The 26706-nt window shown below is 38.5% G+C and overlaps 1 protein-coding gene across 4 annotated transcripts in view; it reads right to left on the bottom strand.

The window, feature by feature from the left end:
* The window catches only part of dlgap2a (DLG associated protein 2a), a 128710-nt gene that overhangs the window by 5817 nt on the left and 96187 nt on the right, over positions 1–26706 (bottom strand). For all 4 annotated transcript variants that reach the window (XM_089120363.1, XM_089120364.1, XM_089120365.1 and 1 more), the window contains 9 exons: positions 23704–23772; positions 22747–22906; positions 21737–21956; positions 13818–13877; positions 11910–12059; positions 9837–10075; positions 3012–3097; positions 2417–2871; positions 138–229 (listed from right to left, as the gene is read on the bottom strand). In XM_089120363.1, coding sequence (XP_088976489.1) covers positions 138–229; positions 2417–2871; positions 3012–3097; positions 9837–10075; positions 11910–12059; positions 13818–13877; positions 21737–21956; positions 22747–22906; positions 23704–23772 — 1531 coding nt within the window. The remainder of the gene's footprint in view (positions 1–137; positions 230–2416; positions 2872–3011; positions 3098–9836; positions 10076–11909; positions 12060–13817; positions 13878–21736; positions 21957–22746; positions 22907–23703; positions 23773–26706) is intronic.

The following is a 26706-nucleotide window of genomic DNA, read 5'->3' as shown; positions in this document are numbered from 1 at the left end:
TCCAGCTCAAGCACAGACGGCCTCCGTGGAAGTGCAGTGGTGCATTGTGGGAAGGGCTGCCATGAGTACAAAGCGCAGCACAATAACATAAATAGAACACAAACTCATGTTGGCATAGGTGCACTGATGTTACTTACTAGGTTCTGCTGGCAAAGCCAATAAAATTGCTGGAATTTCTGGGACATCAAGAGCTGTGCGCTTCCTACAGCACTTCGGATCTTCCCCAGGACTAATACACAAACAGGGAGAGAAGGATGAATATTTAATAATCATGAGAGCTATTGAAAATCTCACAAATCTACGCAGTTAATTAATCGAGTTCATAAAGTGTCTATACTGGCGAACACATGATCACGCATAGTTTCTGCTAGAAAGCAGAAAATGTGAAATCTGTAAGTATTCATGTAGGCAAAAAATACATGTACACAACTGCTCAAAAGGTAGGGGTTAGTAAGATTTGATAGATAATACTTTTAGATAATACTTTTATGAAAATAAAACTGACATTTAAGAAATGTATAGTGTTACATATTTCTATTTCAAATAAATGCTGTTCTTCAGAGTCCTACATTTTGTTTTATAAATATTTACATAAACATATTAAGCAGCACAACTGAAATGTTTCTCGAGCACAACATCTGCATATTAGTGCTGTAATGATTAGTGCTGTTACTCAAAAATATTGAGTAATGATGCTGAAAATTCAGATTTTCCATCAAAGGAATAAATTACATTTTATACAACTATATTAAAATAATTTTATATTAAAAATGTTTTTAACATACCAAATAAGCCAATCTTGGTTGGCATAAGAGACGTAATTCAAAATCATTTAAGAACTGCATTGACTACATAGTAATAGTAGTAACTGAAACGGTATTCAAGTTTAAAGGGATAGTCCACTTTTTTTGGAAATAGGCTTCTTTTACAACTCCCCCAGAGTTAAACAGTTGGGTTTTACCGTTTTCTACTCCATTCAGCCGATTTTCTGATATTTAGAAGAACATCAGTAACCAGACAGTTTCTGGTCCCATTGAGGGAGTTGTAAAAAATGAGCCTATTTCCAAAAAAAAAGTGGAGTATCCCTTTAAGTGCTGTAAGTACACAAGAAAGTTGTTGCTTATGGTGAAATTGTACTAAACACCCAATTAAATATGGATTTTAAACCAGTTTGTTGGCGTTAGCTGGTCTCGCAGCAGTCTTGGGTACATTTGAGATAGTCAGCCTGGGAGACCAGTAGGACGACCAGCCAAACACAAACTGGATTCTGGAAAGCCATGTTAAACCATCTGAAACCAGTGAACCAGCTTTTTCAGCATATCTTCTGCCCACCAAGCCTTCATTTCTTTGATCCAAGAAAAAACTGTAATATTGTGACTATTATTATTATTATTTTAACAACTATTTTCTATTTTAATATATTTTAAGATGCAATTTAAAAGTTTTGGGTAAAAAATAAATAATAAAGTGAAATGCTTTATTGTGTGTGATTTGCATGTTTAATTTATTTTAAGACATGTAAGCTGAAGATCTAAAATAAGTTAAAATGGTTGGTTCAACTGATTTAATTGTCTTATTTTTATATATAAATGAGCTTAAATGTTAAGTAAACAGAACTAAGATTTGTTTTGATCTCACATGGCCTGCACTGTGTTGGATTTACTTAAAAGATATATGCACCATTTTTGCGTCATACTTTTTAAGTAATCCGTAATCATTTAATTAAGTAAATTTTTAACTTGGAATAATTTTACATAAAATAAACTTAAATATTTTAGTTCACGTGACATTCTTTACTTAAACATATATGTAACGTGATGCATACATTTTTAAGTAAAGAATGTTGCGTGAACTCAAATAATTAAGTACATATAACAAAGATTTTCTTGTTAATTTTAAGTAAAATTATTCCAAGTTGGGATTACTTAAAAAGTATGATGCAAAAATGGTGCATATATATTTTAAGTAAATCCAACACATCATTTTTTAGAGTGCATGACAGATGCAGTGTGTAGTAATTGTGACTCTTTTTCAAATTCATTCATCTGAAAGTATGTGAATACTCTCATAAACTCCACAACACAAGTGATTCACACTTTCACACTCATACTCCAATGCATTCTTACACTCTGATTTCTGTGCATTGTCTCTCTCAGTCTGTTGTTCAGAGCCTCAGTGCAGTTCTGAGCTCTTTGCCATGGAAACCTGACAGATGTTGACAGAAGTAATTGCTCACATGGCAGCACTCTCAGTGTGATTCTCTAATAACCTGGAGCTCTGCAAACGTTTCATTGTTAAATGTGACACTTCTTTGGATTCATACCTGACACTTTGAAACCTGGAGCCAAACTCCACAAAACAAAAATTATAATATAAAGATTTAACGGCTCATGAAATCGGAGCTCTGTTAACTCACTTTCCTCTGACATGTCGTTCTCTTCCGCCTCTCCCTCCAGCTCTTTGCACCACCCCTCCATCTTTTTCGTCTCCGTGTGCAGCAGCTGCATGAACCAGCTTCCGTCCCTCCTGCATGAGGGCGATGCTCTTCCCGAATCCGAAGGTTGGGGCGGCGTCACTGTAACCGCCACAGTGGCGACAGGTTCCCGTGGCGAGGGCTCCAGCCAGGGCTCGGGGCTACGCTGGGGACTCGGAGGCTCCGTGGGGGTGCGGTAGTCCTCACGGTAGCTGAAGAGACCCTGGGTGCGGACGGTCCGTACGGCGCCGTACTGCGTTGGGGTGCTGGGCTCGCTGTGACGCTGGAAACCCCCGCCAAACTGAAGACCTTTATCCTCCATTAAAGGAAAACCCTCCAACTCCAGATCAGCCTGAACAGCGGCGGTGACACTGTTGGACCGCTTAAATCGGCCCTGTCTGTATAAGAGAGAAAGATCTCAAATGACTCAAAGTTCACACTCAGCGACAAGAACATTTCACACTCAGCTAGTACTTCAGCGAATCGAACCTCAAAACCTTTCACACACAGAGATAAAACAGATGTGCTCTGTATTTACCGTCTCTCGTCTTCCACTTGAATCCCAACAGACTGATACTCTCGAGAGCCTTTGCTTTCACACTCAGAATCAGTCGCTGCTTCCACCTACAATGACAAAACAGACCTTTAACTGATGATTATTGACCATGTTCATACTATTATGACCTATAAACTGCGCAGGATATGTTGCATCATAACGTTTTTGTTTGTTAACTCCTCAAACTATTATTTCAAAATTTTAATTCTGTATTTTCAATTTAATGTCAGACATTTGCATCCCATTGTATATGCACATGAATGGGATAGCCACTGATCCTAAAATTGTTAAGTCAGGAACCAATGCAACCTGCTCATACTAAAAAATAACAGCTCAGTGTGATATACCAGGCTGAGTCTATAACAACTTAGAGATAAAAACTGCACACCCACATAGTTTCAAGTCCAAAAGTAACTCAATAAATAATGCATAATGTGCTATCCAAACATTTCAAAAAGAGTTGGAAAGGCTCATTTTTAAATTGTATTCATTATGTAATCTGGCATACTAAATAAGAGAAGGTTTTAAACATTGATTTAGTGAAAAAATATCTTTCAAGCACAAAGAAAATGCCCCATGCCCAGTCAAGAGTCACTAAGGAAGGTGATGGAAACTCAAGCGAGAAGGTAATAAACTATGAGAAATGCATTCAACTCTCGAAAAACTTAGAAAAAAAAGTGACTGTTTTGGAGTGAGAGTTGTTTAGTCAAGTGAACCGTAACTCCAAACAACTGCAGCACAGACAAAATATTTTAAATAATTGTGTCTGTGTGTGTACATAGGCAATATAGTACACTGTATATGTATATCTAAGAGACTAAAGACTCTTAAATTGAAACAAAAATAATGTGTATTTCAAATAAATGCTGTTCTTTACAACTTTATATTCATAAAATAATATGACTGTATCATGTTTTTCACAAAAATATTAAGCAGCACAACTGTGTACGACACTGATAATAAGAGACGTTTCTTGAGCACTAAATCAGCATATTAGAATGATTTCTGAAGGATCATGTGACACTAAAGCCTTGAAAGAGGCTGATCAAATGCAGCCTTTGGTGAGCAGAAGAAACACTCTTACCAACCCCAAACATTTTAGAAGTGGAATGTATTATTGATTTTATTTTAAATAATTAAGCAGTTATGATCTGTAGGCAGTTATAATACATTCCTGAGATGGTAAATATGTTTAATAAGCTAAAAAGACATTCTGTAATAACGAACTGAAGGTCAATCTTTCAGGTATATCTAAAAAAAGATGTATGTTGCTTAGAAGTGTATGTCACAACTCAGAACATCAGACCATCTGAAGAAAGTGTGACTCACACACGCATTGGAGAAGGACAGGAACGAAGGGAAGGGTGACCTCACAATCAGAGAACAAGATGATTCACATCACAGATCAGACAAATCAGCTGTCCCTGATCTAACGGTCTGACCACTGAGCTTGTCAAAAATCAGGAAGGCTGAGCACAGGAATTCTGTTTGAGTGAGACAGACTGTCAGGCATGAAAAAACGAGGGCCAGGGTATGAGGTTTTTTCAGACACAATTCACTCCATAGGGATTACGGCTTGGTGAGCAGTGCTTCCCTCCACTGTTTGATAATGTGTGAGGTAGAGCACACTGCGCTCTCGGTTGCTTCATAGATACAAAGCTGTATCTTGGACTCAAGCAGTCTGGAGTGTCACTTCATTCATTGTGTCAAATTTTAATAAATCTCAAAACTGGTGTGGTGAAGGTGCAAAGGGTTGACAGTAACCAGGGACTGTCAGTGGCAAACTAAAAAAAAAATCACCATAAAAGCAGTTCATATTACTCAAGCATATTCAAAGTCTTACTCACCCTCATGTTGTTCCAAACCCGTAAGGCTTTCGTTAATCTTCGGAACACAAATTAAGATATTTTTGATTAAATCTGAGAGCTGTCTCACTCCTCCATAGGCTTCTATTGTAATTGAAACTTGCCGACCCAGAAAGTAAATAAAAACATTGCTAAAATAGTCTAAGTGACTACACTGGCTCAACAATAAGTTTATCAAGCGACGAGAATATTTTTTTGTGCCCAAAAAAAAAAAAAAAAAATGACTTTATCCAACTATTCGTTTTCTTCCACATGAACTCACCCTGGGCCTCAGAGTGAGTTCACGTAGTGTAACAGCGCAGCGCTACGTCGGACGTAGCGTACTTTAGTGTGTTATTTATAAATTCTACACCAGTCTATCACGTGTCATTCAACTAAACAGGTAGTCATACCCCAAAATCACACCATTGGTTAAACAAATTTTACTAAGTCAAGTCAAAAGTGCCACAGAGACACTATGTTTACAGTCTTCGCAGAAATCAACCGATAAATGGCTTACTTAGATTTGTCTCCATACATTAAGTTAGAATGTCAAATTACACACATCACATTCTCACTAGTTATTAAAGGATATTGACCAGTGTACTCCCAATATAACCAGGATTCAAGTTTAAAGCTTGGCAAGTGCTATATTTAATTAAAGATTGGTTTTGGATAAAAAAATTGAAAAATAAACCACATGCTGGTAACTTTATTAGAAAATTAAATCCAGACGTATTAAATCAACTCAAATCAAAGACATGTAAACTAAATGCAATCAGCTAATCAACCAATCACATGGCAGTTGCTTCAATGCATTTAGAGGTGTGGTCCTGATCAAGGCAACGATCATCGCAACATACGACACGCGGGAAACACTTAACATAACGGATAAATGCCTGACGTAAATCAAGCAAGCTAGTGTTGGCGGAATAGACTTTCATCCAAAAGGAGGGAATAATATGGAATTTTTTTCTTGCACAAAATAAATTCATGCAATTTCAAGGACCTGTATCTATGCGTGTTTACTTGCCAAAATGTTCCAGGGCCTTGATTTTTTCAGATTCACAAACTTTCAAGGATTTCAAGGACCCGTTGGAACCCTGCCAACTTTGACTGAAATAACCACTCGTTACAACCGAGGTATGCATCAAAGCATTTGTGAAGCCACAACACTCACAACCTTGAGGCGGATGGGCTACAACAGCAGAAGACCCCACCGGGTACCACTCATCTCCACTATGAATAGGAAAAATGTATGCCTGGTCTGAGGAGTCTCGATTTCTGTTGAGACATTCAGATGGTAGAGTCAGAATTTGGGATAAACAGAATGAGAACATGGATCCATCATGCCTTGTTACCACTGTGCAGGCTGGTGGTGGTGGTGTAATGGTGTGGAGGATGTTTTCTTGGCACACTTTAAGTTCCTTAGTGCCAATTGGGCATCGTTTAAATGCCACGGCCTACCTGAGCATTGTTTCTGACCATGTCTATCCCTTTATGGCCACCAAGTATCCATCCTCTGATGGCTACTTCCAGCAGGATAATGCACCATGTCACAAAGCTCGAATCATTTCAAATTGGTTTCTTGAACAATAAGTCCACTGTACTAAAATAGCCCCCACAGTCACCAGATCTCAACCCAATAGAACATCTTTGGGATGTGGTGGAACGGGAGCTTTGTGCCCTGTGTGGATCCCACAAATCTCCATCAACTGCAAGATGCTATTCTTTTCAATGGGCCAACATTTCTAAAGAATGCTTTCAGCACCTTGTTGAATCAATGCCACATAGAATTAAGGCAGTTCTGATGGCGAAAGGGGGTCAAACACAGCATTAGTATGGTGTTACTAATAATCCGTCAGGTGATTGTACGTTAAGTCCACAAGATTGTAGGGTGTCCCATTTGTAATTTTAGGTTTCAGAAGGGTGCTTTCGAGCAAACCCTTTGCCAATATGCACCTTTGATAAACACTTTCCAGAGCCTGCGAGCCCCGCAGACTTCGAAAGTGTGGACTAGAAGAAAGATTGCGAGGGCTTAGTGTTCCATTTGGGACAGGGCTATTGAACAACACAGATTGGCTCATCTTGTGCAGTGAGTGACAGAGACTTGTGGTGTATATGCAAGGGAAATAGGTAATAATTACAGTCTGGCGGCCAAACATATTTTTTAATAAAAATAATAATGCTAAATTCTGTTTCATGCTTGGTAATAAATATTTATGGACTTAATTCACACCCATTGGCAGTTAATTGTGCTCCCTCTACGCATAACCTCTAGAGGGCAGTGTAGACAATGAATGGAGAACAGATGCACCAAAGGGCTGAGAGAGGCAAACCAATTTAACATTATTAGGACATGATCTCAACACAGATATTCACAAGGCAAAGACAGATAACTGCTGGCAAGAGACATCAAGAGAGAAGGGAGGGAGGAAGAAAGAGATAGAGATGGGGAAATAGGGAGATAAAGGGAAGAAGAGAGAGGGAGAGCCCATTCAGTGAAGCCTGAGTTGAATGTTAATTAATGGATTGCAGTATGATGACTCACAGAAAGCTATTTTTAGCATGACAACACAGACTGGAGGTGTATGGGTTTGTATACACTTTAGTGTTTGGACTTTAAAATAACCTACATTGCTTTGGTTAGGTAAGATTCAGTTTGCATGAGTGCCTGTGGGTTACATTTATCATTAGTCAGCACATTCAAGAATATTTTCCTCACAACAGACAGGCGGGCGGGAGCTCAAAACAACATAGAAGTGGTAAGAAAAGGCAGCTTTCTATTTAGACCAGTTAAAGCTGAAGTCACTGAGAAGAAAAGTGCAAAAACTGCAAAAAAGGAACAAACAAAAAACAATGACTGTTTGCAAACAGGTTTTTCAAACACCATCCATTTCCCACTGGTCAACAAAATGGGGAGCTCTGCCCCCAAAACTCATGCTATTGGTTAAGCCAATATTGCTTTAGTCGGGCTGAGAGAAATGTTTCAAGAACCCCTTTAGACTTTTACGAAATTAAACTATGAATGGCTTACCTGTGGTTGTCTGAATATAATGTACATAATATATAAACACTGTATGTATGTATGTATGTATATATATAAAAGTGCAAGTTCTCCTACTTAGAATGATGAGAGATGTCTGTAATTTTCTTTTCCCTTTAACTATGAGAGAAAAAAATCCAAGAAATAACATTTTCTAAATAATTAGGATTTCTAAATAATTTCTTTGTAAATTATGGTGGAAAATAAGTATTTGGTCAATAACAAAAGTTCAACTCAATACTTTGTAACATAACCTTTGTTGGCAATGACAGAGGTCAAACGTTTCCTGTAAGTCTTCACCAGGTTTGCACACACTGTAGCTGGTATTTTGGCCCATTCCTCCATGCAGAACTCCTCTAGAGCAGTGATGTTTCGGGGCTGTCACTGGATAACACGGACTTTTAACTCCCTCCACAAATTTTCTATGGGGTTGAGGTCTGGAGACTGGCTAGGCCACTCCAGGACCTTGAAATGCTTTTTACGGAGCCACTCCTTCATTGCCTGGGCGGTGTGTTTGGGATCATTGTCATGCTGGAAGATCCAGCAACATTTCATCTTCAATGCTCTCACTGATGGAAGGAGGTTTGGGCTTAAAATCTCACAATACATAGCCCCGTTCATTCTTCCCTCAACACGGATCAGTTTTCCTGTCCCCTTTGCAGAAAAACAGCCCCAAAGCATGATGTTTCCACCCCCATACTTTACAGTAGGTATGGTGTTCTTGGGATGCAACTCTGCATTCTTCTTCCTCCAAACACGAGTTGAGTTTTTACCAAAAAGTTCTATTTTGGTTTTATCTGACCACATGATATTCTCACAATCCTCTTCTGGATCATCCAAATGCTCTCTGGCAAACTTCAGATGGGCCTGGACATGTACTGGCTTAAGCAGGGGGACATGCCTGGCACTGCAGGATTTGAGTCCCTCTCGGTGTAGTGTGTTACTTATGGTAGCCTTTGTTACTTTGGTCCCAGCTCTGGGATTTTTGCTCACCGTTCTCATGATCAATTTGACCCAACGAGATGAGATTTTTGCGCACCAAGCTGCTTGCCTATTGTAGATTCACTCTTCCCAGCCTGGTGCAGGTCTACAATTTTCTACAGAAATTTGAAACTGATTGCAGTACCAGTTTTGGCCACAATCTTACATACAGCTCCTTTAAAGAAGAAGTTACAGGTCTGTGAGAGCCAGAAATATTGCTGGTTTGTGGGTGACCAAATACTTCTTTTCCACCATAATTTACAAATAAATTCTTAAAAAATCCTACAATGTGATTTCCTGGATTTTTTTCTCATTTTGTCTCTCATAGTTGAAGTGTACCTATGATGAAAATTACAGACCTCTCTCATTATTCTTAGTAGAACTTGCACAATCAGTGGCTGACTAAATACTTTTTGGCCCCACTGTATATATATATATATATATATATATATATATATATTGTACATATATATTTGCCCCATTATAATCATTGATGTTGTTGTCTACACTGGATGCGACGCAGAGCGACAAATCTCTGACAGTAAATTGATGCCTCATTCTATTTATGACGTACTCCAAGCACTCGTAATACTTCTCATAGGAAGGACAAATGGATTTGAAACAGTCGCTTTGTCGTGTCCAGTGTAGACACAATTGTACTTTCTTCTGTAGAACACAAAAGAAGATATTTTGAAAATGTCTTTTTATTTTTTGTCTATACAATTAAAGTCAATGGAATTCAGTGCTGTTTAGGACTCCATTGACGATCAGTGTACTGACAAAAAAACAGGTGAAACATTCTTTAAAATAATTTATTTTGTGTCCCACAGAAAAAAAAAAACATCATACAGATTTGGAATGAATAAAGGAGGACAGAATTTAAATTTCTGGAAGAACTATTATTTTAAGTGGTGATGCAGGATCTTCACACTTCACCTGTATTCCTATTGAAGACCTTGGTGTTTTTAGGTATTCTTCCGCCCTGGACACCAGCACAGCTTTATCACAGGTCATTACTGAGCTGTGGCTGTCTGTGGAGGGGTGTCTCTTTCCTGCCATCGCCATGGCAGCCGCTTCCATGGCAATAGTGACGGCCTTGGCGCTGTCCAGACTGTCAGTGGAGTTATAAAGGGCTCGACCCAAACTCAGACTCAACCCATCAGAACCCCAGAGGCCTGTGGGATGAGCATAAAGAGAATATGGTGTTATTTTGAGGACATATAAAGAGACAGTGAGGCTGTGAATGATGCAATGTTCAGAATTAAAGGAAAATTCCTTAAAAATTAAAGAAATGTATATGTGAAAAAAAATTCTACTTGCAGTGTACTTACCTAGAAAGTACTGGCTAATATAAGGTAAGTACATGGAACAGGGGTAGGTTTAGGCGTAGGTTCAGGGTTAGTACTAGTTATTACCAAGTAATTGTAGTTACTAAAATAAGTACATAGTATTTACATACTGTAGGTAACTGGACTGTAAAAGGAAGCGTTACCCATGATTTTAGTATGAAGGAATTAATCGCTTAGCCTTTACATTCAATTTTACAATTTCTTACCTGGACAACATAAAGGCTAAAAACTTAAAATGATAACAACATACAGCTAAAATTTTAATGCAAGTGCTTTTTATTAAATTATAAAGCTTCACAGTTTCCCGAAATGAGCTTTTTTTGCTTTATGTATTACAAATGCCTCACTATAACCAACTATAGCCATGTTTTTTTTTTTTTTTTAATTTTAAAGTAAGGGGTGAGTGGAATTGTTTTGTGTGGTGATCAACATTACACCACAGATGCTATCTATTGCATTTCTATCATGGCAACTCTCAGATATGGATTTGGTAATGGATATGGTAATGTTAATGTATTTGGTCTTGGCGATATAGATCTGCCACGCTGCTGCTGCAGAGCAAGTACTGAGACTTGCTACTGCCAATACTTTCACAGACATGCTGCTGTGTAAGCATGTAAGACATGCAGTAGCCGCACATGTAACATACATGAAATAACCACCGCATGCAGATCTATACAGGTGGAGCTGGGGAAGGTGGAGGATTTCTGAAAGCACGCTGCCGACTTTTAACAGCAAACACTACCAGTATTTTTAATGTTGAGCCGCAGCTCATTGGCCGCTGATGCAACAGCAACCAATCAGCTGCGCTATGTAGATAACGATGTGATCCCTACTAAATTTTTTAAGGACCTATCAGCCTGCACCATCTAGAATTTCATGCCAGGTTGGTATTAAATCTGGACGTTCCCTCATTGATTGCATAGTCAGAAGTATGATAAATGCATGTATAATTTAGTTGTTATAATTACAGTGTTGTTATTGTAAACTAAAACTCAAACTATTAAAGGGCCCTATTTTAATGATCTGAAACTCAAGTATCAAGTATCAAGTATCAAGCGCAAAGCCCAAGAAACTATGTGGCCGGGTCTTGGGCGTTGTTGCTATTTTACCCAGGATAAACGCAAGTTTAACAGGGGTTGGTCTGAATAGCTTCATTGTTCATAGGTGTGGTTTGGGCGAAACGTGAAATAAACCAATCAGAGCATCATCCAACATACCCTTTAAGAGCAGGTGTGCATGTTGCATTGCAGATTGTTATTATTATGGCGAATTTACCAGGCTCACAGCCGAAGAGACCGACGTACTTGTCAGGACAGTGAAAGACAGAGAAGTGACATTGTATGGGGATGGGAGATTTTTTTTTCCTGTTGTTCTTAACGGACAAACTAATTTGTCAGATGTCCTTATATAGCCTACATGTGTGTCTTGGCACTATTGGGAAAACAGGTCTGATCGGTCATTACAACAATTAGCCTGAAAAATTTGGGTAAATGTGTAATCTAGATTTAGGCCAACATTTTAGTAAGATTTGTAAGATTTTTATTAAATAAATAGAAAAAATATAAAACCACACAACAAAATTCCTAAAAATTAAAATGAAAGCTGATAAAAAAAAAAAAAAAAAGCTAATAAATAATACTACAATAGCACTGTCCACCTCTGGCCAGCTGTCCCTCGTGGTAGGCATCCTGCGTGGACTCTGTGCTGCTCTGCGCTGTGATGGAGATGAGGGGTTTCGAGGTGGAACGAGGGGGCACGGGTGGAGGGGTCCTCTTATAGGTGGGTGTACTGGGTGTGTAGGTGACCTCTGTTAGAGGGAGAGGTTTAAAGTCAAATATCTCAACATGATGGTACAAAATATTCAAGATTGGAGGTAGACCAAATGTAAACCTTTAAGAAATGGCCAACACCATATTACTCTGCGACTATTCTGAGTATTGAACCTATTGTAGTACAAAACCTTTAGCGCTGATAAGAAAATGTGTCATGAATGAGCTGACTTAATTATAGCAGGTTATATATACATAACTATAACAAAAACTCCCTCTTCATCAATAAATGAGAAAAACAGTGAGAAATGGCACTCTGATTACTCTTGTGAACAGACTGTGAACCCAGCCATGCGTTCTGATGTGCAAAAGGTTATCCACAAATCTTTTTCTGCTCTAATCCACACAGATGGACCGGGCAGATAAATGGATCTTTGATTTGGATGTGTCCTCTAATTGAGTTTAGTGTTTCTAAACTCAGGAGAGAATCAAATATGAAAGTTTGGGGTCAGTATGTTTTTGTTTTCCTTTTATTTTTTGAAAAAAAAGAAATGAGAAGTCATTCAATGATTCAAAAGTGACAGAAAAGACATTTAAAATGTATTCATCAAAGAATCCTAAACAAAATGTATGAAACCCTGCTAAACCACCTCTCATCAAATCAGCCAGCTTTAAAAACTCACAGAAAGGTCACGTGAACAACTGAATCAGAAAGACTGCTTGAATTAAAAAGAGAGATAAGGAGAAATTAAAAGAGAAAGATTGACATAACAAAGAGAGAGAGAGAGAGAGAGAGAGAGAGAGAGAGAGAGAGAGAGAGAGAGAGAGAGAGAGAGAGTTTGAAGGGCCGAGAATGAATGAGAAAGGAAGAGATGGAGTGAGTGGAGTGATTCAGCACTGGTACAAAAATAGATGTTACAGCCAAACAAATAACGCAACAGGGACTCATAACTCTCTCTGTGCTGCCTGTTTTATCAAATGAGCTAAGAGTGATGACACCGTGCTTTCATTATTAGGAAGAGAGAGGAAAGGGGGAAGGGGGAAATGAGAGAGAACGAGTTTGGGAGAGTGCTTCACACTGCCTAAAATATAATTACAAGGTTGCAAAAGAACAAAAGTTAGTGACCCTTATCTTAAGTTTGATGCACTCAAAAGATAGATAGCTGCAAATGGTGAAATTTAGGCAAGGGAGACTTGACCAATCACAATTCAGTATCCAAAAAGATGTGAAGAAATTAAACCAATCACAATTCTGTATGCAAATGCCGCACTGACATCACTGTCAGTTAGAATAGGTACAGTTAGACAGTTAGAATCATGTGTTTTATAATTGCAGCGTGATTCTAGGTGATAAACTATATTACCCATGATTCTGTAAGAAAATCGACCAGAAATTTTCTACCAATACAAACAAATCATGGCAAAATAATTTTTTATGGAAGTGTGTGGGAACAATCCCAAGTAATATCTTGACTAATTATTTTGGCACCATGAATGGCATAGTCTATCTATCTAAACTACTAAAATATTTGTATAAATATTTATGGTTTCTATACATAATCAACATCTTTATATCAAATGTTTTTATGGTTTTTACTTTGATTATATAATTCATAATACTTCATGGGATTATAAGTCTTTCACTCATTAAAGATGTTTTTATTTAATGTTTGCATTACGTTTGTGATGACATACAGTATTTAATTATTTTGATGCAGGTACTTGAACATGAACCCGAGTTGAAGGATGAATATGCTGATTTCAAGCTATATCGTAAAGATGAGTGGTGTCTGTACCTGGTGGCTGTTGGGAAGGACGGTCCACACTGCCTGAAGAAGGGAGATGGAACTGAATTCCTATAAGCAAACATACACATAAACCTTTTGAAGCCAGACCACACTCACACACAGACATAAAACACAAAAATTACATACAAAATTTTGAGCTCAGTACACATTCATCAAAACTGAATTTTGCATCCTGGGATTTTTAGTTTACAGCTGGAAAATAAAAATGAATAACAAAACACATGATGAAAAGTGATCATCTTTTGAATAATAATAATAACAAAATCTTCCACTGTGTATTTAGGAGACCACATACTGTACATCAGACTCAAAACCATTAAAAAATAAAATCAAAATAATCACTTCAACCTAAACATCTATGTTTTAGTCAGAAAGCTAACAATAGAAATTAAATCATAATGTTGAAACTAAATGCTGCAACCTCATGAAAACTACATGAGTTCAGTGGTGCTTCCAGAACCTTCTGATCACTTTTGTGTAATGTCACACTGAATTGCAATGACATTTATAGTGTTACTGCTTGTGGTAATTTGATCAGCTATAAACTTGCCTACCTGTAGGGCCTTCTTTAGGAAATTAATATTATTATTACATCAGATCAAATAGTATAAGGCTAACAAACAAAAGAATGCGTACATGAGAACTGAGAAGAGAGAGGTACTGTAGCTTACAACAAAGTGTTAAAAAAAACCTGGTTCCAAGTCCACTATACGCAACGGCCTAAAACAGTTGATGTTCTGATGTAAAAGTTCTTGTTTTATTATTTAATTAAATGAATAACATTCACTTAGTTACAGATTATCATGATGGCAGACATTTAAGTTGATCTCAGAAAAACCAACAATCAACAATCAGAGGTGAAGATACAGAGAGATAAAGAGGCTTGTTTTCACATGGTTTTTCTGGCTTCAAGATCTCTGTGGTTAATATTCGAAACCTTAAAGTCCAGATGGTTTCATTCTGAAATTTTGAAGCCATTAAGAAAGAGAAAAAAAATCACAGTGGCACAACAATATTGAGGCTGGGTGGTTAAAAGCCCACATTCATGAGCCAGACAAGGCACACAATGTACAAGCAGCCAATGAAATGTGCAGTACAGGGAACCCCCCCTCCCCCCAAAGAAACACTGCTTTTACTACACTTAAATAACCCATAAGGCTCTGCCAGGTATTTTCAACCCACTGAAAAGACTTGCAATGACTTAATATAGTGGGGATGGGACCAATGAGCATCTTAATGTGTTTATTCGTTTTGCTACAGTCATTTTGTCCTGCACTTTAAGCACCTGTGGGTCTGTTCTAGATATGTATGTAAAACCCACTTTTATTACTTAAGAAATAGCTCTCCAGCACAGCAGAGGGCAATGTGTGGACAATGCTAAAAATAAGGCCTGAGAGCTTCGGTATGAATAAAGGAAGACCGGTTAACAATGGTTAAATCCCAATACGCATGCTAATTGTACGATATAGTATATGAGATAAAGATTAGTGATTATCACAAAATTGCACTATAGTGAATGTTCAAAATGATGCATCTGTCTGTGCTTTGTAACTTAATATTTCCCACAACCTCTTGCGCTACACAAGGATATTGTGGTCGCCGTTTGTAATGACTCTTCGATGCTGTATTAAGACGATTTGATGACTATATTGTATACTGTACATAGTAGTGGTATGCAAACTGGGAATTAGCCAAGATTTCCATTCTAACATTGAATATTTACAGTTTAAAGATATGTTGCCAGATTCAATTTGTAGGGAAACACATTTAAAGTCTTTATAAACTTTTAAATCCACCCAATATTTGCACTGTTCTCAAAACTCACTATTAATGTCTGTCATTTGGCTGGCTGACTAACAAAAAAGCAGAGCCCTGAAAGTCCAGGTTTTAAATAAATAAATAAACAAGCAAATAAATAAATCTAAACATAATTAGATGAATTAGCTACAACCACTTGATTAAAAAATACTTTCACTACTACTGTAAAACTGCTATCTCAACTACATTGACTACTTCAAGAACTACTTCAGTTTTAGCATGACTCTATCATACTAATTAGATGTAAACTGTTGCTAATAATCAGAATGCTAATAATTTATCACTGTATCCGGTTACACAATTTCCTCTGATTGTCAGATACAAGGTCATTGCATTACATTTGTCAATACAAACCAAATCTTAATTGTTAGAGATTGCCAGAGTATTTTCTTTAGTACCCTGATATTCCCTTGCATACATGTACATAATATTCTTAATAATACAAACACACTGCTGATTTGACATTAATAGCTTCAGTCACCAAATTGGCACAAATAAACTGGCCTCTTATCTTAAAGATGGGGAGCTCTCATAGCAGCTAATTGGAGCTGCGTATGTAATGTTATTCATATTTGCAGGAAAGATCACTGGATACAATAGGCTGTACATTTAAAATAATACACGGAATCACTGGGGAATATATTATATGTGGAAATAATATGGATGCGCAGTATTTTGTATCTCAATTATAATAATATGTGTGGATTTGCAAGATTAGCATCGATTTGTACAAGTATGCCAGTCTCCTCAAAAAGTGTGTTTATACCACAGGTCTTCATTCCTTACCCATTTGCAATTTTGTGGTTTTCCCTTTTAAAAATAAACTTTAAAACAAATTCACATGCTCAGTGTATGTTCATGTAATCCCAGCAGATTAACAGAGCTTCAAACATCAGTAACCACATTCATTCCTTAAATGTAATTAATCTTAAGTAATATCCATTTAATATTAATATCTGATATATTTCCACATATGAATATGCCCAGAAAGAGAATCCAAAAATGTCACATTCAACATGTCCTATTTCCCACCAGATCTCAGTAAGGTTTGAGCAAAAAAAAAAAAAGAGAAAAGAAACAGCAGTCACTTCACAGATTTCTGTAACATAGACGTTGTCTCTTTGAAAATTTCACAGTACTAATCTGTCCTCCACTTTAACAGTGAGACTTTGGCTCTGAAGACATTGAGTAAAATGGAATAAAGTAAGCCATCATTCATACCAGAGAAACAACCACTACATTACATTCAGAGAAAAAAATATGAATAAAATCCTTAAAATGTATCCAAGCGATATGCAGTTGTATCAGGTCTTTGGTCGACATCCACTTCATACTCTGTTTTTTTCCATCTGAGAAAGTATTCTTCCTACCCCCCATCCTCTCAGAGCATGACCAAGGACCAAATTTCTGGTTTAACCGGGACCATTTCAAACAGAGATTTCTTTTTTTTACAGTTTACTCTGTATTTCTAAAGTTCATTGGAGAGAGTGTCTTGACTGGAAGTCTTCGTTCTCTGCCAAAAAACAATCACAGTATTTACTAAAATACTTCAGTCTCTCTCTGTAAAGCCAGAGAGTGTCCCTGGAGAGGAGTGAAGTTTGTGGTGACTCACCAGTTTTGCAGTGTAAATAGGTGCTGAATATCTGGAGTACTTTAATGCAGTCCCATTGCTGTCATCAGACATCTTTTAGCTACAATCCCTCTCATGACTTCATCCATGCCTTACAATGTCTTATCCCTTCTACTTTCCCCCTTTAACACTCTCTACTTCGCATTCTCTCTTATATAATCACACGCACATTGGGGAGACAGACCTGTAAACATCTTGCTACATAACCTAACAGTCTTACAATCTGTCTATAAATATTATATATGATTTTCTATTGCACACCCCATGTAGCTTCATGCACTTTTTGGTGAGCTCAGAGTGACAGTGACATATAAGACATCACTGAATTGTTTGAGTATTTCTTGTGGTAAATTTCCATACTGGCACTCCGTGACATTGGCTGCCGTCCACGTGCTTTCCGCTGCCATCGAATCCACAGGAAATCCCTATCGGATAGTGAATGAGAAGGGCTGCTTATGGCTGCTGTTCCCTTTGGTGACCCATTATCGCTTGTTTCCGTCTTAGATGCGTCTAAAGCTGACTGGATCTCCAAAAGGGATAAATTGAAGGGGTGCACAGTCGCTGGGTCTATGGTAGCATATCCAGGTGGATTCAGCTCCTGTGACGTCGGTTCATCCATGCTAGTGACTTCAGGATCAAACGTGTCTGACTCAACTGAGCACAGAACGGCAGAGTAGAGAGTCTCAGACTCCAGGTGAGCTGATTCCACAGTGTCTGGGAAATGTATCATTGGGTAAGGAGAATCTACATTCTGGCCATCTTCTTCTTCAGAGTAGGACTCTGGGACGTTAATGGCACTACCTTCATCAGCAAAGACCATGAATGTTTCCTTTTTGGACCACAAAACAAGAGCCTGAGTGTCTGGTTCATGTGCGGCTGGCTTTTGACAAGAAGATAAATTAGGTTCAGGACTTGCTGGGTTTGATATGTCAGACTCTGTTCGGGATTCGGGCTCTGGGGTGGCAGGTTGGAGATAAATGGTGTCCAGTAGTTCTGGAAAGGGTGGTTCTTGTTCTGTAGACTCACAGGAATATTCATACACAGTTTCTGGGGTTGGAGGATTTGGTAAAGCCAGATCTACAGGACCTGGGCTTTGAGAACCAGAAACATTGAGCTCCAGAGATTCTAAACTTGGCCATTTTAAGTCATGCAGATTCATAGAATCTGGGGTCATTGGACTCAGGACAACAGAGTCCAATTCTAGTGATGTGAAGTCCATACTTTCTTCGTCTGTATGACTCAACAACACTGGTTGCATGGATTCTAGAACTGACTGTTCCTGTGTTGATGTGCTACCAAGGTCCATTGTATATGGGCCAGGTTGTTCCGGAGATTGTAGAGAGGGCCGGTCAAGAGAAGATTCTTGGGGTGGAGAGCCAGTATCATCCGGATCCAGTTTAGGCCACTGCAAATTGGCCAGGTTCACTAGTTCTACATTTGTGAAGTCTAAAACAATGGATTCCACATGCTCAGGAGTTGACGACTTCGTAAAGCAATATGGTTCTACCTCTGGCACTGGTTCTGGGGGATCTGGAGGAGTCATTGAGTCCGAATCTAGATCAGGCCAAGAAAGGGACGCCACATCAATTGGATCGGGAGGGGTAAGATTAGCAAAAGTTGGATCATCAAACTCTGCAAATTCAAAGTTGGGGTCAGTTTGAAAAAATGGTGAAGAGGCCGAGATGTGCAGGACATTTTTATCTGCAGGTTCTGAGGGACACATGGAAAACACATTGGGATCAACTGGTGAGGGGCAGTTAACCGCTGCGTCTGCTGTGTTCTGTCGCACCAGCGTCTTGCTTCCTGCCTGGGTGCTGACAGACACCTGAGGAGCAGCTGTCTGGGTTTCCCGTACCCAGCTCGGTGACCAGGTGCTGTAATGTTTCGTAAAGGTGGAAAAGTTCACGTTAAAGGCTCTGAGCTCTGTGCACAGATCCTTTCTGAGATCGGCTAACTCCTTACGCATGGCTGACACGTCATCCCTCCACTGCTGGCTGATGGCCAGGGCTAGATCTGCTGTCTCCTGGACACTTGACTGAACAGGGCGCGGCCTGAGTGGCGCGCTCGTTTTCAGTGGGGGTAACGAGGGAGACGTGGTGGGTGAGCTATTACCATAACGGGTGCTGGATTCATCTCCTCTCCCGCGGAGGCCCGTGTCCCCACAGGCCATGGAGGTTAAGTCTGGCCCCTCGCTGAGTAAATTGTCCTCATTAAGCAAACCCGTGCCCTCCAGCACATTTCCCTCTGGAAGAAAAATATAAAAATGCCAGTGTATATAATGTGCCCAGTGGTGAGATCAGCTGGGGAATTGTGCTGTTTGCAGGCTCCATTTAGAGTTCAACCAAACATGTGTGAGACAAAATCAGTTACAGGCCAGATCAGGGTTAAATCTTTTTTGTGTGAATGACGTTATCACGCAGGTCAGATAAAAATGTTAACAGTCGTTTGCAGGGATATGGGAATTAATTATTTCTTAGAAAAAGAGAAGTATGTACACACTTTAAACGGAAGGGCTTTGTAAAATTGTACAAATTGCTTTGAGGTTTGCTCAGTATGCAACAAACGCAATCTCAACTCCCTGATTTTAGGTGGCGGGAGCAAGTTATTGTGAGTTATTGTCATCACGCTAGCAAACAGATCCCATTTTGACTCACAGCTCTGTTATTACTCTGCCTTCTCACTCCATACTTTATTTGCATATTCATCTCTCAAAGCACAAAACAGAGAACTGAAGCCTGAGGACACCTGCAGGGGATAATAACAACGGCATCTCATAGAGCATTACCAGGTCCCTCTGACAGAGCAGGTCTGTGCTTTGTGCCTTGAAAGGAGGCAATTGCGAGCAAAAGCTTTCCTTTTCTTTCTTTTTTTGTGTGTGTGTGTGTCTCAACAAAGCAGGTATGAACCCTATTGAACATGAGAGGTCCACTGACCAGGTCTTTACTGGGGGAATCATTGTCGTCAACCGGTACCTCGACACACAAACAGCCAAATTCAAACCAAAAATTAGCTCATTGCTTTAACAATAGTTTAACACATGCAATTTTTGTGATCAGTGATTGTATTCTTTGAAATATCCCTTGCCCAGTCACTGTTGCAAAATGAGACTTACTATAATGGATTTAGTCAAATTAAGCTCAAAATCAATTGTTTTTAAAGAGATTCCCTTTGTGAGAAAGCCAATATTGCTCGTTATACTGCAAGCATATTTCAGTGAGAAGGCAGTGCAAAATAAAGCTAGAGCGTATTTACTGTATATTTTCTGTCAAAATGTTTTGGCCTTAATTCACAATAACACTTAATTATATTTATTTAGGAGGCTTGTTTTACCACTGACCCTTAAACCGCCTGAAACTCAAACGCTCAAGCACGGCTTCAGTTGCGGACCCTGTGGGAGAGAGAACTCAAAACTGATACGTTTAAAACCAGCTTCCACAGCCGGAAGAGAAAGTGAGAGGAAGAGAAAGCGAGAGAGAGAGAGAGAGGTAGAGACTAGGAGATGTGAGAGAGTGAGAAACAGAAAGCCCACAGAGTGACAATCATCCGACTGAGAAACATTTTGGGATCGCAATACACACCACCTCATGTCTCCATCATTGCTTTTCACCCCCTCCCTGTCTGTTAGCCAAGAGTCAACTGAGGCAGAAAATAGGACAAGGTAGAGATCCAAATTGAAAATCTTGAGAGACAAAACACACAGTGGAAGAATAAAAAAGGTAATATCTTAATTTGGACACAATATTACAAAAAAAAAAAGAAGAAAAAAAAAGAATTGGATGTTTCACTTTTCACCATTTTATTTTTTTGCCACAATATTTGGGGATTGAATTCAATAGGGTTCATATTCTTATGCTCTGAGGCACACCAGCACTTACCTCTGGGTTTTGCAGCCTTACACAAAACAATCACTCTGCAGTAAGCAGTTCACATGCATGCATGCATGCCATGCTACATGTAAAATTCATTCAGAATTAATCATCTGAACACCATACTCTTCAATGCTTTCATGGGGTTCAGCATTTACGCGTCATGCAAATTTTAAATTCATGAAATTCATGAAATTATTTAATCACTGAGCTAAGCACTCTTGTTTTCAAACTGACATTTTCTTAATTAAATTACTTCACCATCGTTTTGAAGGTTATAGTTGTATTACCAGAAACTGTATTCATTAAAACTAATTCAGGTATGCCTATATAAAGACTGTAAAATGTAAAATCAAGTTACTCATCAGTTGGCCACTTTAATAGGACATGTGAGTCAAATTGTAAATAGTATATTTATACAGTATTCACAGCTTTTTAACTATTTTTGTCTTGTTAAAGGCAAACCTAAGTCACTGAATACAGTAAGTTAGTTATCTGGAGTACTGCTACCTCCACAACTCCTGCTTTGAGACAAACACAAGCCGAGACCAGACAAAGGTGTGCATGGTTATCCACAAGGAAAGCCCACTTACCTGTGGTGGACCTGATGGTGGAGGTTACAGTTGATGATGTCATGGAGGGGACACAGTCATCGTCCTGTGAGAATCCAGCCTGGATGGCTCGCAGGTAACTGTGGCTGCGTGTCCTGAAACAGCCCGGCAAGTCCAAAGCATCCATTGCCTGAGACTCCACCTCACTGAACACGGATTCACACACCGACTCAAACTGTCCATTAACCTCGGTCTCGCTCACCTGCAGAAACAGAAAAACCGAGTCAATGTATCTCAGCATGTTTCTTCGAACCATTCTTCATCTGGATGAATTTCTTCCATTTCATGGCTTTATTTGCAGTTAGGCCTATGTTTATCCCTCAGTCTCAGTGTTCAGTCTAATCTTATCTACACAGGACTGTACAGTACGTGAGATAAAAAATTGTGATATTGTCACGGCAGAATCTCTGCAGATCAAACATGAAGCCTTCCTGCAGATGACGGAGGAAATGAAATGCTTTCTTTAAATCCTTCCCATTCCTGAGCAATAACTGGTTATTCGACTTGAAAAATCTGAGATGAGCATCTTTGTGATAAAGCGATATATCTAGTCAAGCTGAACTTGCCTGATAGGATTCTTACTAGCCACCAGATTGCCATTTAGAAATCTCTAAAATCCAAGATTGCCATCAAGTTCCATTGAAAGGGAATTATCCTCTAATGACCACAGCAAGTCACTGATGGTGCTTAGAAATCCAGAGCGAGTGAGCATGTGTGCAAAATGCGGGTCCGAAGAAATAAAAACCATGCTGTAAGACCTCAAGACAAATCAATACAACCCACATTACTTCACTTTCAGAGAGATTTAGATGTTAGAGGCTGATAAATCTGGCTATTTAGAAACAGACAAACACAATAACACTATATTGTATATAAATGGGAAAATGGGGCCTAAATCCTCTGTAAGTGTTGTGCTTTTCTGCACCATTGACGAGTGTGAAAAACCCTAGATTACTTTAAGCTTTGTGAAGCCGAGCAGATGTGACTCTCACCTGGCTGACTTGGCTGACGCAACTGGCCTGGCTCAGGGTGCTGACCGCTCTCATGTAGCTCTGGTTCCTGGAGCGGAACTTTGGCGAGTTGTAGTTGGGAGACGGTTCCAGTGTGATGCTGGGATGGATTTCCCTAGAGGTCTGAAGATGGTAGCTTTGACTATGCAGTAAGACATGCAGTGAAGATGGCAATGAAAGGAAGAGAAGGTAATAAAAAAGAAAGTGAATTATATACTCTATCTATCTATCTATCTATCTATCTATCTATCTATCTATCTATCTATCTATCTATCTATCTATCTATCTATCTATCTATCTATCTATCTATCTATCTATCTATCTATCTATCTATCTATCTATCATCTATCTATCTATCTATCTATCTATCTATCTATCTATCTATCTATCTATCTATCTATCTATCTATCTATCTATCTATTTATCTATCTATCTATCTATCTATCGATCTATCTATCTATCTATCTATCTATCTATCTATCTATCTATCTATCTATCTAATAACAACTAAGAATTACTACATTAAGGATCATGTAACAACTCTTGCATTATTTATCTATGCCCTTTGAAGCCATCCCCTCTTTCTGAGTCAATGCAACTTAAAAATGGCATTTCGATTGGCTGTGCTGAAGCATCCAATCAATGCAGGACAATTAAGCACAATGCAAATTAGAGGCTACTTAATGAGCCACTGTGCCTGTGCACTCAATACTATCTAGAAAAAAAATCATATGACTCCCCAAAAGAGAAAAACAGAGCAAAGGAAAAAAGAGTAATGGTATTTCACAAAGGTTTGATTTAATAAAGATTTATACAATTAGTTTTTGAGTTGTCTTTACTGAAAAACTTATAATGACTTTTATTTTTCTAAGCATGCATCAAAGTCTACACTACCTTTGCAAGTTTTGAACAGCTAAGTGTGTGTCTGCTCATATTCACCTTAAATCTGCGGTGATATTGGTGAGGTATTTGACCATGTCCCGGCTTGACTTGTCAAAACGGTATGAGCTGTGAACAGAGGTGAAAGAGTTGATTTTTGTAGAAAATCTAAATGGTGAAAGTAACAGTTAACAAAATAGTTTCAAACTCTAGTTGAGTTTGGGATTAGTTAAATAATCTTTCTGCACAATTCACACTGCAGCGATTCCCCTCTAGAAATATAATCCCACTTTCTCCCACTTTCTCTCAACTCCATCTCCTGAGAGCTGTAGAAATGTGCAAACAAACTCATTCCTGAACCCTCAGTGTAGATCGTGGTGATATTTCTGCTGTGAGATTCTGCTGGGCAAGTAAGAAAAAGACCACACAAGCACAGCTCAAATGATTACCATTCAGGAGAGACAATAGACAAAACCAAGGCTCTTTCGAATCTGAGATCTTAGTTAGAAAAGATGGTTGGAGTGTTTGCTGATGAAGTTACAGAGCGTGAAGAGACTCTTCACGGACGCAGGGATGGATTTGATGCTGCTGTTGGTGATGCTTGAGCTCTGAGCTCTAAAAATCAATAGAATCAATGTGTCTCCCTCGGTTTGCACGGTGTGCGTCCTTCTCTGCTGCTGCGGGGGACATTTCTAAGCCTCTGCCTCGTGCTGTAACTACAACACATTCTGAACCTCCACAGTTAAACTGCAGAGGGCAGATGTTCAGCATGTGTAAGCTCATCTCTGCAGAGAGTTTCATTAGAGTGGTCTCTCGCATTTAGTTATTTTGAATCTTTGAATCTTATTTTGAAAAAAAAAAAAAGCAAACCGATGCATTAATTTTCCAACACAATGAACTTTTCTCAATGTTTCCAGCAGGTTGTTAAAAATCTAAGCATATTACAAATATACTGGGAGGTTGCGAAGGACTCTAAAATCACTCATTTCACGGTGCCATTCGACACCACTGCACTTTACAGTGCCGAATTGAACTGATGATCTTAACACTGATTGGTGATGAGCTCCTCAGAATGTCAGTGTATCTATTCATTTTGCTGACCTTCTGCTAGCTGTGTGTCGTCAGCACCCTCTTACAGTCTCTCTATATTCTGTGGGGATTTCCAACAGCGGGTTTCTGCCACGCAGAAATAAATGATGTTGTTTTGAGTGATCAGCTTGCATGCACACTAAAATCTTAGCATGCTTTGATATATTGTCACTGCATCATGACACCCCCTGCCCTGCCAAATCTGCACTGTTCCATCAGAAAATACTGCTGTTCCTTCCTTAGTGGAAAATGTAGCATTTGATCTGTTCCAAAATATAGTGAGCCTAAAAGGATTGGCCAAAGATATTGCCATTTTATACCTTTTAAAAAGGAAAAACAAAAACTAATTATAAATACAATTTTTATAATTAGAAACATTATGAAAAGAAAGTTAAATCAATGGGCAAAGCTCCAAAAATACAGAATTATATTGACAGACTGTATATTTGTGGAGCCGTGGTGTGCCGACTTGATTTTTTTTTCTATTTTTAGTTATTTTTGGCTGAGCACTCACTTTAAGCAATCTGCCAGTGATGTGTGTCTTACAATCTTAAAATTTCTTTTACTGTCTATGTGTGTGTCCCTGTCACGATTCCTGTCTTGTGTTTTGTTATTTCCTGTTCTGTGTCATGTTTTGTAGTCCTTTGTAGATTTTCTTGTTTATTAATCTCTGCAGGTGTTTCTAATTAGCCCCGCCCCCTTGTTATCTTGTTTAGCTTGTTTGTCTGTGTATTATTTTGAGTAGAGCGATCACTGGATTCAGCATTTTTCAGCTTTCGGACGCAGACATTCACCGTATCACTATAAGTAATATCAGTAATCTTCAGCGTATCAGTAATCGACAATGAGTAAGGGCAATTAGAAATGCTTAAGCATGCATCACACAAGATGGAAGATCAACAAGAGCATATTTCAGCAGATTGCTGGCCTACAACATCATCCTCCACATGTTGTTCGGAGCTGATCAGATGGCCTGTTGAAACTTAAGCTTGTCTTCTCAAGTCTGATTTTCATAACAGAAAGCAACAGTGGGTGAATCATTTCCTCTAGATTCAATAGCTCAGTTTAGATCCACAAAAAGTGCCAGAACATGGCAGAACATTTCATTTGTTTGTACAAAATCATGTCTTGAGTAACTGCCGAGACGTGGGCCAAAGGATCTCCAAAGGAATGAGCATTACCGTACATGCTAGCTCTGAAAAAATAAAGACAGATTAAACTAATCTTGACATCTGAAAACCTAAAATGACATTTTGGAAGTGCAAAATGACAATATAATAGAAAAAAGAAAAAATCTAAATAGCTATTAATTAAAGGTACACTATGTAACTTTTGTTTTAAAGTAACTAAATTTAAATAATGAGTCAATACATCAAGTACTGTATACTTCCAAAATGTTTTGTATTACTGTATGTTGAATCACTATGACTGGTAGTGAATATATATCTTATATTTTAGACCTACAGGATGGTTTTAGTTGGAAATTGTATAGGCTACAAACGTAACTGCATACATATGTATACTTGGGTAGACATAGGTTGTTACAACGAGCGAGAAAGATTGATTTGGAGCATGCTAAATTTCTATCCTCCGGTGAATCACCCGTTTTTAAAAAAAAGAGGAGTAGAGTCTGCTGGCAAAAAGAGAACGTGACAGAGCTTGTAATAAAATGAGTATCAACATTGGCATTGGCTTTTCATAGATGGCAAAAACTGAGGGATTTGAAATGTTGTAAAAGTGACACAGATGCATTTTTTTATTACTCAACAAAGTATAAGTACGTATTTTATGAATAGATAAATTGGCATATGTAGCTCATTTGTAGCTATTTCATTATGGGTTGTTGTAGTGCTGTGCTGGATTTTTTTAAGGAAGTACAGTATCTATCAATGGGTATAGCTACAGTAACGTCTTCAGCTAGTCGGCTTAAAGGATTAGTTCACTTTAAAAAAAACTTTTGCTGATAATTTACTC

The sequence above is a fragment of the Pimephales promelas genome, chromosome 15 (genome assembly GCF_988280905.1).
Source record: "Pimephales promelas chromosome 15, fPimPro1.hap1.1, whole genome shotgun sequence".
Taxonomy (NCBI): Eukaryota; Metazoa; Chordata; class Actinopteri; order Cypriniformes; family Leuciscidae; genus Pimephales; species Pimephales promelas.
This window is presented reverse-complemented; position numbering and strand designations above follow the sequence as displayed.